The sequence below is a fragment of the Polistes dominula genome, unplaced genomic scaffold (assembly GCF_049000335.1).
Source record: "Polistes dominula isolate Pdom_NZ unplaced genomic scaffold, Pdom_raw_medaka contig_373, whole genome shotgun sequence".
NCBI lineage: Eukaryota > Metazoa > Arthropoda > Insecta > Hymenoptera > Vespidae > Polistes > Polistes dominula.
In genome coordinates, this window is record NW_028300899.1 from 5847568 (window position 1) to 5861397 (window position 13830).

Here is a 13830-nt window from a genome sequence, read left to right on the forward strand (position 1 = left end):
TATTTTCTTTTTTTCTATCCTTTTGTTTTATAATTAATTCTAATCAATTATACAAACAAATGGGGGATCGTTTAATGTTAGGATCATTGAAATATCTGTCTTCATTTTTAATTTCATAATAAATTAGTTATGTATACTTGAGTACATAATTACAAATTATTTTTTTACATGATTTTTTAATAATTTCAAGAATTGCATGACAATTACAGAATCCAATTGAATCAGGTAGTGTATGTAAAATATATATACATAACTATTATAATAATGAATCAAGTTAGACAATTAAAAAGAAATCATTTTATGATTCATTATATATATAACAATGATTTATATTATAAAATAAATTATAAAATGAATATTTGCAATGTTTTGATTTTGTCCGCCATTGTCATAATTACCTGCATGCAGGTAATTGAAGATGGTCGAAAACAAATGGTAAACATTCCAATACGTCAAAACATCTGATTAGATTTAAGAGTTTAGTATTATTTGTAATTAATAATTCTTAAAAAAGTTGATTTTAAGGTCATTCTTATGGCTTTTAATAAATGTTTACGTTTGATTTATAATTTTAAGAAAGTTGAATATAAATATAATTCAATGGCATAATACATAACCTCAATGGTGAGATTTTTGATTGAGTGCGTAATTAAATGTCATTAAGAAACGTCATTATTATACATTAGTCTTCCACGTTAATATGTTCTAATGACTGAAATACAATCAGCTTATAAACATTTTATTCCAACAAGTAAAATGTATAGTACGTGGCATCAACAAGTGCTTGCACTAGATGCAAAATATAATACACAACGTGCAAGTAAATTACCAACATTAGGTGAGTATTATCTATAAGTTCTATTATTTTAAATAAATGATACAATATTTTACGTATCAGCTAATGTTTTTTCTTATAAATTATAGGTATGCTTTATATTCGTAGAAGAAATCAATTATTAAGAGAAAAACCATTTAAAGAACATGATATTCGTACACAATATTTAAAATTACGTTTAGATTTATTAAATAAACGATACGGAGATAATATTGAACAAACTAATATTACAAATAATACTTTACAAAAGGAAACGTCAGATAATTTACCAAAATCTAATTTTGTTCCAAAAAAATCAACCGCAGAAAATTTTGCTTTTACTGGTGTTCATCATGTTTTTGATCAACATACTGCAGCTGTGATAATGCTTAAATTTGCGAATAACGATAGGTCCAGATTAGGTTGTGCATCTTTAGATGGAACTTTATCTATATGTGAAGTTATTAATACACCACCCCAAGTACTAGTTGTACTTGAAGGTCATCAGAAAGGAGTTACTGCATTCGATTGGAGTATTAGTAATGATTTGATAGTATCATCATCATTAGATGCTACTATTCGTCTTTGGAAAGTACAAGTAGAACCTAAGTGTTTACGAGTGGTTAAAGATCCACAAAATGCAGAAATCTTTTGTTGTGCGTTTATACCTGCTAATAATAATTTAGTAGTAACGGGTAATTCACACGGGCTCATTCAAATTTTAAATGTATCAACAGGAATCTATACACGTGGTGGTTCATGTAAACTTGGGGAAAAGGTATAATATTTTTACGTTTTTTTCTGGAATTACTCAACGTTTATATACTTTTTCATTATTTTTATTGAAGGTTTTATCATTAACGTGTGAAGAAAGTGGTGGTTCATTGATATGGGCTGGAAGCGATAGAGGTACCATTACTTCATTACAATTCGAGCCTAGGAGAGGAAGACTTTATAAATTGCAAAGAGTACAGAAATTAAATGGTATGGTAACAGGACTCTCTTGGCGTTCTTGGCATTCAAAAGAAATGCCATATCCAGTATTTTTGGCAAGTACTGCATGCAATGCAGTATTATTGTATCGTGTAGAAGATAATCAGGGTTCTTTGACATTGTTAAAAAAATATCCTATTAAACACAGGTATTATTTTCTTAAGTGCTTTTTTTCTTTAGTCTCAAAATAATCGTATTAATTATTATATTAATTTACAGACTTCATTGTATAAAGTCTACGTTTTGTCCTCAAATGGGAGCTTGTTTAATAGCAACTGGTTCAGAAGATTGTGCAATTCATCTTTTTGATTCTTCAAAGGATGGTAAAGCTGCAAGAGTAAATCTACTCCATGGTCATACAAGACCTGTACTAACACTTTCATTTAATTATGACGAATCTTTTCTCGCATCTGCGGATCATCAAGGACTTATTATTTTATGGCGTAATCATCAACGACATTTGTAGTCATTATTCAATTAATATTTTGGTTTTTGTATTTAATTATTAATATATTATAATATATAAAAACTGATAGGTGAATGAGCAATTTTATTGCTTGCTAAATAAGTATTAATAGTTATATGTATATAGATATATATATATATATATCGTAAAAATATTTATGTACATTGTTAAAATGTACAACTAAACTGAAAAATAGTGAAAAACTTAGAGTATAGTAGATAATTTATTTTTAAACATTGTAATTATATATATATACAAAAGAAAATAAGCAAAGGACGACAAGATCCCTCAAAAAATGTTTTTCACCTAAAATAGTTTACTATTCATTTACACTTTATGCAATACTTTTTCAGAGATTCGTTACAAAATTGACCGAAATACAACTATATATTTCGTTCTCATCACAGATCTATTAACAATACATAGAGATTAACACTATCACGTTGCCTCGTATAAACTGATTTGTCAAATAACATTTTGCGGTTGCTAAAAATAAGCATTAAGTCATGGTAGAATTCTTTTTTGCAATGCTGTGATGCTTAAAACAAATGCTTTTACCTATAATTAATAATATCAAGAAAAAACATAAAAGTGATACAGTAAATAGTTAAATGAGCATTGATCGTGATTGACTGGGTAAAGTGTGTGTAGCGAAATTTTAATTAGGCTGCTACTGTTGGTAAAGATTATTATCATCTATTGGTTGATTAATTAAATATTCAACATTTTGATCATTTGTATTATTAAATATGATTAATGATAAATAAATCATGTATTATCAAAATATTGGCAACACAAGATTTATGTTATATCAATTAATCAACTAATAGATTATCATCTAAATATATAAATATTTACATGTATTACAAAGTTACTTATAATAGTTTTGTCATAGCATAAACAAATCTGTTGCTAAATACGAAATGTACTGTAGATAAAGTCAGTAATTTTAGATTGTGCAACATATTTGATATTATGCTAGAGCACCTTATAAACATATTATAACACATTTTTTTTTCTTTGTACATCATGTGTATGCAATCATGCAACTACATATATTGATAAATTCTAATAAAATGTTTTTTAATAACAAACTATGTTCAGCCATTTGTTAACTACACATGATCATTATTGCACAAAATCTTGAATTTAAATATCAATTTCATTATATAACACTCGTTTTTAATTATGCAAATGATTCATATATATATATATATACTGTACATAAGCACTGAATAGCCCTTTATTGACTATCATCATTATTTTGAAATGTTACTACTTTTTATTATTAAAATTTAAAGCCTGTGGTGTCAAGACTGAAACGAATAGAAATAGTACTTATAAAATAGGCACAAAATTGTTCGATGAATGAAAGGCTTAAAGAGCTGTCCACTGCTCAAATATTACAGTACTTTCAGTTTTTCTACATCATTTGGCAGAGTTTATAGTCACAGTAATGATTACTTGTAACCATATAATTCTGTTGTTTTTTTTTATCTTCGTAGCATCCAATATCCGAATCAATCCAAAAAACTCATTGGTATATACTGTACATTACTTTTGTTACATTTACATTTTAATACTAATTTTTTTATATATACAGTCATAAAATATCGATATTGCAATAATATCAATCTCCTCGGCACCAATTACCACTGCACTTCCACAATGAATTGTTTCGGACGGACTTCAATTAAACTGATTTCCTCAAAATATCATTGTGCACCATTAATTTACTTCTTCTTCAGTCAAGTGTTAGAACGCTACACTTTTAGCTGATTCAATTTTCCTTTCATTGTCATTTTTTGGATAAATTTTTGACGTAACTGGATCATTATCATCCACTTCACATTGAAAATCCTCTTGAGGCACCTTTGGCAAAGTATTGTCATCTACCAAATTTGACAAATTACATTGGTCTTCCGTTGTTACTTTCATATTTTCCAACAAATCTAATGTATGCGTTTTTTCAATTCTTGATAGATCTTCCTTATTATTTTCATATACTTGTTTTAGAGGAACGAAAGTAGTATCTACTGTATTATTTCCTGCTAATAAATTTAATTTTAGGCGATCTCTCGTATGCCTTAATTCTCCTAATTGATATTGTTTAAAATGTTCATGCTCATTTGTTGTCTGGTTATTAGTATTTTCTTCTTCCTGATTACAATCCACTTCATCTTGTTCTTCCACATTTAATGATGTAGAACAAGCACCAGGAAAGAATTGACTAACATATTTACTATCGCTGGTTGGAAATTGAAATGGACGATTTGAACTACTCACATAAAATTCTTCATTACCTATAAAAAAAAATTCTTTCTTGAGTAAAAGTTAAATCGTTCAGATAATTCATTTTATATATAAATACCAGCTCGATTTATATCTTCATAATCCAAAGAATACATATCTAATCTTGGCTCATTCATTAGTTCCTCCCAATCTGTAAAATTCCATTGTTTCAATAGATCCAAAGATATTTGAATATTTTGTCTAATCAAAATTTACCTGTATACGAAGTTGGTTCCCATGTAGTGGTGGTAGCTGTACCTTGGATGTCATTAGCTAATGTTTCTTTTGGATACTCATATACACAATGATAGCGTTGTTTCTTGAACCATACACTCTTCTTTTGATCCTAAATAATTGATATCATTGGTAAAATTGTAGAAATTGAAAATGTTATTAAATTACGTCTATATTTAGTACAAGACTAGCATGTGTAGCAAATAAGTATATGCGCTAAATACCTCAAATTAAATCTGCAAGAGAAAGGATCACGAGAAGGAGATTAAAAGACATGCTTTGTTCTGTGTTTAAATGATTGACACACCTACCAATTCGTCCTAGCAGCAGATGTAAGAAAGAAGAATAATATTTTGGTGTAAAATATTATCTAATGGCTTTCGTTTATTTATGTTAGTAGTAGTTTCAATAATGTGTATTACTTACTCCGCTTTTTAATGTTTTATCTGGAGACCTTAATGCAGACCTATGTGGTGCTAATGTTGCATTCCAAGCAGATGGTGTAAATTCTTCTTCTTCTTCGTCTTCTGCATCAACAACCTCTTCTTTTGCATTGTCATTCTGTTCTACTTCTAATTTTTCATTGCTCATAGTACTTCTGATTTGTAATTGTTCCGCATGTGGTTCACTGTATCTCTGTAATAATGCAAATCGTATTAACATAAGTTATACATTAAGATAAATACAATAAAAAAAATGTACATACCTTCCAAACAAATTCACCTGAGCTAGAGCTGTTGTCCTCATCTTCCCCTTCTTCGTCTCCTACTTCATCATCGTCTTGACTATCCCAATCACGTTCTGTAGCAAAACTTGTAGACATTAAATCATCTTGTAAAGGTAAAGGTAAAGGTAATGGAAAAGAAGAAGGTAATTGTTGCCATTTGGTTTCTTCTTCAGGACTTGGTAATGGTGCTCCTCCAATTGCAATCATAGCATGAGGTTTATCATCGAATGTATGCATCGATGATGAACTATATTCAACATTTTCTTCTTCAGAAATGTCTCCATTAGTTGTATCATGATCATCATCTTGTAATTGTTTTTCTCTTGATCCCTCTAACAATATCATTTTATTTGTTCTAGTATCAACTAACAAAACATCTTCAGATGGTACTGATTCTTTAGATACAATAGATGCATCTCTTGAATTTGATAATAAAGACTCAGAAGTTGCGGTGCTTTCTCGTTCTTCTAAAATAGGACTTAACGGTGTTCCATAAAGATTATATCTAAACAGAAAATATATTGCAAATGTAAATTTGATTATATTTTTAATAATTAATATAAATATTTTAATTTACCTGATAGAAATATCTATACTGCTAGTACTTCGATCTGGAGATTCTTCATTATCATCATCGTCCCAACGTTTATTTTCAATATCGCTGGTAATAGAAGAAATTTCTTCATCACGTGGTTCGGACGGTTCCACTATAGGCATTTGTGCACGTGGAAGTTTTTCTCTAAGCTCATTTCTAATTGCCGTGACAAATTCTTCTTCCATACCAAAAGATACATAAGAGTTGTCGCTACACATGCTCATAGTTGAGCTATCTTCCTCCTCATTTTCATGTCCATTTTCATCTTGTATATAATTTTCTGTACCTTCATCAGTATTACTTCTTATATTTGTATCAAGGGAAGAAATGTTGCTTTCTTTGGAATTTTTGGTTACATAACTATTTGTATCGTCATAATAATCACTAGATGCTATAAGATCACCATTTTGTATATTACTTGTGAGTTTTAGATCTTCATCTTCCATAAGATCATCCTTATTTAAATATTGAGTGCCAATTTCTTCATCTTGTTCTACATATGTGTTTGTAGTAATTTCATTTGATAAAATACTATTGGTATTTTGACCTTCTATATCTGTTATATTTGAATTTTCATATTTTGTTTTATTGTTTGTGTCATTCGTTACTACAGAATTATCAGATTCAGGAAGTACTGAATAATATTCAGCATCTAAAATAGTATCGAGTTCTAATAAAACTTGTAGCTGTTCATCTTCAGTTGTAGGCACATGTGTAACAGATGTGTTGTCATGAGAACTCGTTTGATCACAAGGTGGACACATACTTTCTTCCTCTTCGCAAGATTCTTTGTCTCTAAAACCAGAATCTGAACTTTGTTCATCATCAGGTGTAGATAAATGTTTTCTTTCTTCGTATTCATTAATCAAAACTTTACGAACGATTCCTATATCTTCAGTATTTGATAAATCATTAAGGTTGTAGACAGAATTTTCTTTATCAAATTGTTCATTATCTTCTGCAACATTAGTAGACATAGAAAGTTCCAAAGTAGCATTATTCTCTTGATTTACAGTAGGTTCTATGAATTCCTTAAATTCACCTTCATCTGAAAATCCTGGTATTTTGTGTTCCAATGCTGAATCAAGCGCATGATTCCAAAGAAGAACGTCTACCAAATTATTCTGATTAGTATCAAGGTTTTGAAATGAGAAATTGTTAGAAAAACAAGATTCATTATTTTCATTATTAATAGTAGTGTTATCAGATTGAGTTTCACTTTTATCCTCCAAAACTACACAAGAAGATTTGCAATCAGGAACATAACGAAGAAGAGGAAGATTTGGATCACCTTTTGATAATAATCTTAATATATGTTCTTCGCTACGTACACTGTCTGCACTTGTATTTAAAACAGAAGGATTATTACTAACAATAGAATCTTCTTTAGAATCCAATGATAACCTTAGGATCGGTGTTTGTTCCTGATCCATAGTTAATGTCAGAAGTTTTGGTTTTTCTAAATTGTTTATTGATTTATTAGTTTTATTAGATACATCACCACCTTGTATAGGATTTCTTAATTTTCTTAATGCTTCGTCAAATTCATCCACAATCATGTTACGTGTTAGATCACTATCACTACCAGTGGTGGATAATCTTTTCTTAATAGTTTTCTCTGTCATTTGTGTACCCATAGATAATTCCCCATCTGATTCTGGATCAATATGTACGAGTACCATAAGATCAGTTACCGATTTAGATTTTTGTTTAACTTTTTCTGTATAAACTCCTCGTTCGATTCTACCTCTCCAACTTTCTTCTTCAGTTTCAGATCCTGATTCTTGTGTTGTATTAAATAAATTGTCCACTTTCATAACATTTTTAACCGGTTCATCTGGTCCAAGTCGAAAAGAAGATTGTAATGTTTCTAATGGTTTCTCATTGATCACACTTGTCCAATGATCAGAATCAATACTGCCACGAAGATTTTGTAAACTAGCACTTCGTGTATGATTAATTGATGTATTTGTTTGTTGTAAATTTTCCCATTGTTCAAAATCTTCTTGTTCTATATGTTCGGTAAGTAAATTTTGTCTTATGTCATTTAAAGAAGGCCTCTTTTTTGCATCTGTATTTAGACATGTGCGTATTACGTGTAATATATTGGAGGGACTATTTTCAGGACAGTTATGCAATGGTTGCACATTGTTTAGTGAAAAATCAGTTTTAAGAGATAAAAGCATTTGTATAACTTCCTCGTCGCACATATTATCATAAGGTCTATTACCCCAGTTAATAATTTCCCATAAGAGTACAGCATAATTCCATATGTTTGCTTGTAATGTAATTTGACGAGTTTCAATAGTAGTATCAGTACAGTCTAAACTCTCAGGTGCGGACCATCTAATAGGTAAAGCACGATCTCCAACAATGTAATAATCCTCAGGATATTTTTCAACACCGGTTCCATAATCTCCTAATTTTGCAGATAAATCTGGAGCAACCAAACAATTTCTTGCCGATAAATCGGTATGAGCAAAACCATGATTGTGCATATGTTGTAAACCAGCAGCTATTTCCAATGCCATTCTAGTGGGAACATTTTCTTTTAATAATGCTTCTTGAGATTTTTTATCATGATTTGATAATAAAAATCCTTTAAGATCACCAGCAGGACAAGACTCAAATAATAATAAATATGGATCAGTTTCTAAACAAAAACCAAGTAATGCTAAAACATTTTGATGGTGTAATTTAAGATATGGTGTAGCTTCTCCTAGGAACCAAGCTTTCTCTTTCATCGTAGCTTCTTCTGCCAAAATTCTTACAACAACCCCACCATTTTTCAATGCTCCTTTCGATTGATCTAAATCTGCACGACCTTCTACAACTTTGCCAAACCAACCACGTCCTAGTTCTCTTAAATATTTTAATTTTTCTCTAGGTACATAAAGATCTTCAGCTTCGAACCATTCCTTACAAGGCTTTTGTAACATAGCATTATCTTCATTAAATTCTCCCGTAAAAGATAAATGTGAAATAGAAGATGGTTTTGTTGGAGAAGGAACCTTTGGTCCTGATATAATTCGGTCAACTGGTAGAGGTTCAAATTGTACTCTGTCTGTCAATGCTATCATTCGTGGAACATCTATCGCTAAACCTTCTACTGATTGTTCAAATGGTAACTCTGGGCCTGTGCTGCTTCCATTCTTGAATTCCTGAAATTAAAATGTTTTGTTATTATTTTGTATTTATCAAATTTTGTTAAATATCATAATAAGAAGATAATTATGCTATACGCATATGAAATGTAAATTATTATGCATATTACTGATTCAATGATTAATTTAATATTTTCTAATGAATTCTAACTCGTATATTATGTTTAAATGTGATTTGAAACATATACAATGATCGAATATGAAAAAGAATTTAAAATGCATTGATAAGCAAATCATTTCTCCTACGTATGCATTCTATAAAAATAATTCAGCATAGAGTGTCAATAAAATAATATTATTTTAAGTATAAATATAGCTTGATAATTCCTAAATACTACCAAAAAGTATAGTTAGCCATCCTAGGGGTATTTACTAAATACATGTAAATCATAATAACAATAATTAAATGAATTTAGATTTACATTGTGTTTATTAATAAACACAAGCGCATTGCAAACATAACATATCGCTTATGAAATATTATTCTTTTCTAAATGATAATTTGATTTCTTACTAATACAGTCCAAAGCAGTTCATAAGAAGACCTAGAAGAATAGCTTCTAATAAACATACACAAACTATTATATGAGAAGCCTGCATTTTGTAAAATTACCTGTTTACATTTTCCTGCTTTGTCCTATAAGAAAAACAGATTCAAAAAGTAATGTTAAGACTATATCCAAAAGAAATTTTCTTAACATTTTCAACAGATATTAAATAGTAAAACTAAGAAGAAGAAGAAGAAGAAGAAACATTACCTGAAATCCAATAGTACGCCTTGGTCTTCTGCAGCATAAACATCCAATGATAGCAAAAGCAGCAATGGTTAAACTCAAAAGAGTAACCGTATATCTTATCCAATAACGTTCCCATTGTAATGATTCTTGATCGTTTTGCGAATCTGTCAATGTAATAAAAAAGTATAATGATTAAAGATTGTAATGAAATTCATGTAAACTTTGAAATATAATTAATTTCACCTGTTAAATACGGCGTTGATAGAGGATATGCTGTGAGTGTTGGTAGACCCACCCAAAATAGCCAATATATTTTACGTAAATGTCGCATTGCGCACCGAGGCTTTTTGAATATCTTTTTAAATAAGCTACGTCATATTGAACATTCTACATCTACGTCCATTTAATCAAGTATAAAGCTTTTATAAGCTACTACGTTCCAATTTCATGACACACATAATCGCGTCGTTCTCTTCTTCTTCCTCTTCTTTCTCTAGTTTAGAGACCGATTCTAAAATCGTCGTATCCGTGTAGTACCTGCGCTGTAAACGAGTTTTCCCTTAGTACGATCTATCGCCGTATGCGCTTGCGATTTTAGCCGCGGAAATGCAGCGTGTCGACACATGGAATGTAGACATGCACCTTTCAAGAAGGCAACCTGGCTCATGGATATGACATCTATCCGCTAAGCGGATACCACTAAACGAAAGACACTGAAAACTGAGATGGTAGAACGAGACAGAGATAAAATGGGTTACTTGGAAAGGTAGGCGTATGAAATCACCGCACTTATAAAACCCACATCAATTTCCGCCCCACTATCCTCTCCCTTCTTTTTCTATATCTATACACTATCTCTATCTCTCTTTTCCTTTCCCTTTCCCTTTCTCTCTCTCTCTCTTTTTCTTGTTTTATCTTTTTTTTCCACTATCTCACTTTATCTCTTTCTATCTTTAACAGCACTGACTCTCATTCGTCCTCCCTTGATACTATTTCTTACTCGTATCTCTCTTTGACTGACCCTTGACACTATACTACCTTGTGCGTGCACGCTAGGTAAATGCATCATGTAACACTAATTATATATGATACACACCACTGAACACTCTCTCCATCTGTCTTCTTTTTCTTCTTTTTTATATTCCTTTTTTTTACTTTATTTTCACCCAATTTCTTTTCACAATCTCCACTTTATTTTTCAATTATAAAATTTTTTTATCTCGCTAGACAATATATTTGTTTTGCTTTTTTTTTTTTTTACATAAAGCATACTTTATTGCATATTCTTTTTCAATAGAAAAGATGCACTATTAATTGTCCATTATTTATTTTTATTATCTTTCTATTTAATTTTATTATTATAATTTTTCTATCTGTTTGAATTTTTTCGTTTTATTCAAAGATAATAATTCTAAAATAATTTGTATTATTGTTAGATAAATTTAATATCTATGTTAGTACTTATTTTGCATTATGATTTGAATTTAAGTGTACGGACCTGCATGTCATGTGATAATTAATTCTTGTCTATCGTGTATATAATGTCGTAATTCCTATTGGAAAAAGAGAATAGTATTTAAAACAAAAATACAGTCTATGTTAATTTATTGTCTTACCTTGAAATTAATAAAAATGATTTATATATTCATTTGATTATATTACTTACATTTATATAGTTGTTATGTGATTAAATAAACTTTAATAGATTATTAACTACTGATATAAAAAGTGATCTGAGGAAAAAGGAAGATTAATGGCGCGAAAATCAAAATTAGTGTTTGGCCCGCCATCTTCTGGAATATTAAAGTATTAATTCTTATCGGTAACTTATCGACATTTACAACGGTTGATAACTTATCGGCATATAGAACGGTCGGTAACTTATCGGCATATACAACGGTCGGTAACTTAAAAAATTTGCTAATTATTCTAATTACCTTTCATGTGTTAAATACATAAAACGTATGCGCAATATTCAAATTCATCTAACATATAACAAATTAATCAGATTTATTAATAAGATGTTATTAATTTCATATTAATTTCTAGCATATACACTCTCATGAACATTCTAATGTAATTATTTATTACAACTTGTCAATGTTTAGAAATAATAATTCAGCGAATATAAAATTATCTCGTTTACCCATATAATATATTCATATATATTAATAATGCATTTATAATTATTGTTATTTTATAGTAATAATTTTTATTCCTAAGACTCTTTGAAAAAATAAACCCAGTCAGTTGCAATAAACGTTACAAGTAAATAGCACTAATCGTTTCAAAGATAATTGGTAGAATTAAATACGTTCGATGGTATTGGAGGCCTCTGCCCGGTAATATGGTCATGGTCATCCAGGCGAATCACCCCAGGGCCTTATTCTGTACCTGACTTAGCTTGACTCACGAAGCTTCAGTGGTTCTCCATTAATGGGCATATGCGTATGTCTTATAAAGTAATTCTTTTTTTTTAAATAAAACAAATATATTTATATTCTAAAATAAACTCAAATATTTGTAATTAGAACAAAAAACAAATTACAAATATTTAATGTCCACAATATACATATAAAATATTTTTTAAGTAATACCCAAATAAAGTTACAAACTAGTTGTATTTAACAGGTAAAAAATTACTATTTTAATTAATAATCTGAATAAATGTAGATAAGTATGAATAAAAATGTGAACGTGTTAAGAAAATAAACGTTTTAACAGTCTTTGAAATAAATTAGTATAAAGATATGAACCATATTTGATAAGTTTAATAATAAAATTGATTCGGTCATTTAGTAGGCTGCCCTGACCTAGTTTCGATCGTAACTCCTATCTCCGTCAAAGAGAATAAGAGACTGTATCCTGAAGTAGTGAAAATCGCCGCAGGGAATTGCCGCCCTCAGAGAACCTCATATGTATTAACAATAAAAGAGAAAAAAAGTGATAAAAAAAGAATTTGTAACATGTTACGTAGTTTCTTTACTAACGTTTATCAATATCTATATATTATATTTATAAATATATAGTATATGTAAACTGTGAATAAATATAATATATAATTATGAATTATATAATATATAATATAATATAAAAATATAATATATAAATATAATATAAATTAATCTAAAATAAATATATTAACATTAGTATTATATATAAATTATATTAACATTGCTAATTATTATATTATATTATATTATTATAAAGTTTGTAAATTTGGAATTAAACGTATTGTTGACTCAGATTAATATATGCATAAATTAAATATGTTTCATAATGATATTTGATATTTGAATAATAACATAAGTTGATTGCACATGAAAATACTAATTATTATTTTGAGAGTAGATACTCTCAAAAGAAAATCTTAAAAAAATTTGAATGACAAGGTATGATATCATAGGTTGCATCAAATGAATTAATTGATGGAAATGAATATTTCATTAGGAATACAAAAAGTTAGATTTTGTGATAAAGATGAATTGTTGTTAACGCAACCTCGAAGATCGTGAAGATTTGTGATCGAACTAGTCACAGTAGAGATGGTCAACGACTCTGATCACTTAACAACGAGACTGCGTCTATTTCTATAAGTATACTTGTGGCGGATATTGTATTATATTACGACGAGACAGAGGAGGTTGCGTAGTCAATGATGCGAGCTGGTGAAGTGCGAGGTCATCTTCATGGACTATCCTTCAACGATTCAACTCGTGCACTTGTCTACTATAAATGCAGACCTTGTTGAATAAAAATAAATAAGAAAATATATCTACAAGGACATTCCTACAAAACAGAGAAAAAT

The 13830-nt window shown here is 29.4% G+C and overlaps 2 protein-coding genes across 3 annotated transcripts; one reads left to right on the plus strand and one right to left on the minus strand.

Annotated features, from left to right (window-relative positions):
• The first annotated feature begins 42 nt into the window (after nucleotides 1-42).
• On the plus strand, nucleotides 43-2340 carry LOC107074418 (WD repeat-containing protein 13). Its single transcript, XM_015335837.2, has 4 exons — nucleotides 43-838; nucleotides 925-1592; nucleotides 1663-1955; nucleotides 2027-2340. Exons 1-4 carry the CDS (start codon nucleotides 709-711, stop codon nucleotides 2271-2273), a joined length of 1338 nt encoding a protein of 445 aa, XP_015191323.1. The 5' UTR covers nucleotides 43-708; the 3' UTR covers nucleotides 2274-2340.
• Nucleotides 2341-2477: 137 nt separating this feature from the next.
• LOC107074386 (uncharacterized) lies at nucleotides 2478-11695 on the minus strand. Of its 2 annotated transcripts, XM_015335780.2 has the most exons (9): nucleotides 10266-11358; nucleotides 10044-10186; nucleotides 9899-9922; nucleotides 6104-9282; nucleotides 5506-6031; nucleotides 5226-5435; nucleotides 4782-4911; nucleotides 4645-4716; nucleotides 2478-4576 (listed from the first exon to the last, which is right to left on the minus strand). In XM_015335780.2, exons 1-9 carry the CDS (start codon nucleotides 10351-10353, stop codon nucleotides 4029-4031), a joined length of 4920 nt encoding a protein of 1639 aa, XP_015191266.2. In that variant the 5' UTR covers nucleotides 10354-11358; the 3' UTR covers nucleotides 2478-4028. The 2 variants fall into 2 exon arrangements, with proteins under 2 accessions (XP_015191266.2, XP_015191301.2); XM_015335815.2 differs by lacking the exons at nucleotides 2478-4576; nucleotides 4645-4716; nucleotides 4782-4911 and adding an exon at nucleotides 5089-5119 and having other exon boundaries at nucleotides 10266-11695.
• Nucleotides 11696-13830: the final 2135 nt, after the last annotated feature.

Coding starts and splice junctions, on each gene's coding strand:
- LOC107074418 (XM_015335837.2), top strand. CDS start 709: ATGACTGAAATACAATCAGCTTATAAACATTTTATTCCAACAAGTAAA. Junction 1,593..1,662: donor CATGTAAACTTGGGGAAAAG/GTATAATATTTT, acceptor TTTTTATTGAAG/GTTTTATCATTAACGTGTGA. Junction 1,956..2,026: donor AAATATCCTATTAAACACAG/GTATTATTTTCT, acceptor ATTAATTTACAG/ACTTCATTGTATAAAGTCTA.
- LOC107074386 (XM_015335780.2), bottom strand. CDS start 10,353: ATGCGACATTTACGTAAAATATATTGGCTATTTTGGGTGGGTCTACCA. Junction 10,187..10,265: donor ATCAACGCCGTATTTAACAG/GTGAAATTAATT, acceptor TTACATTGACAG/ATTCGCAAAACGATCAAGAA. Junction 9,283..9,898: donor AAGCAGGAAAATGTAAACAG/GTAATTTTACAA, acceptor TTTTAATTTCAG/GAATTCAAGAATGGAAGCAG.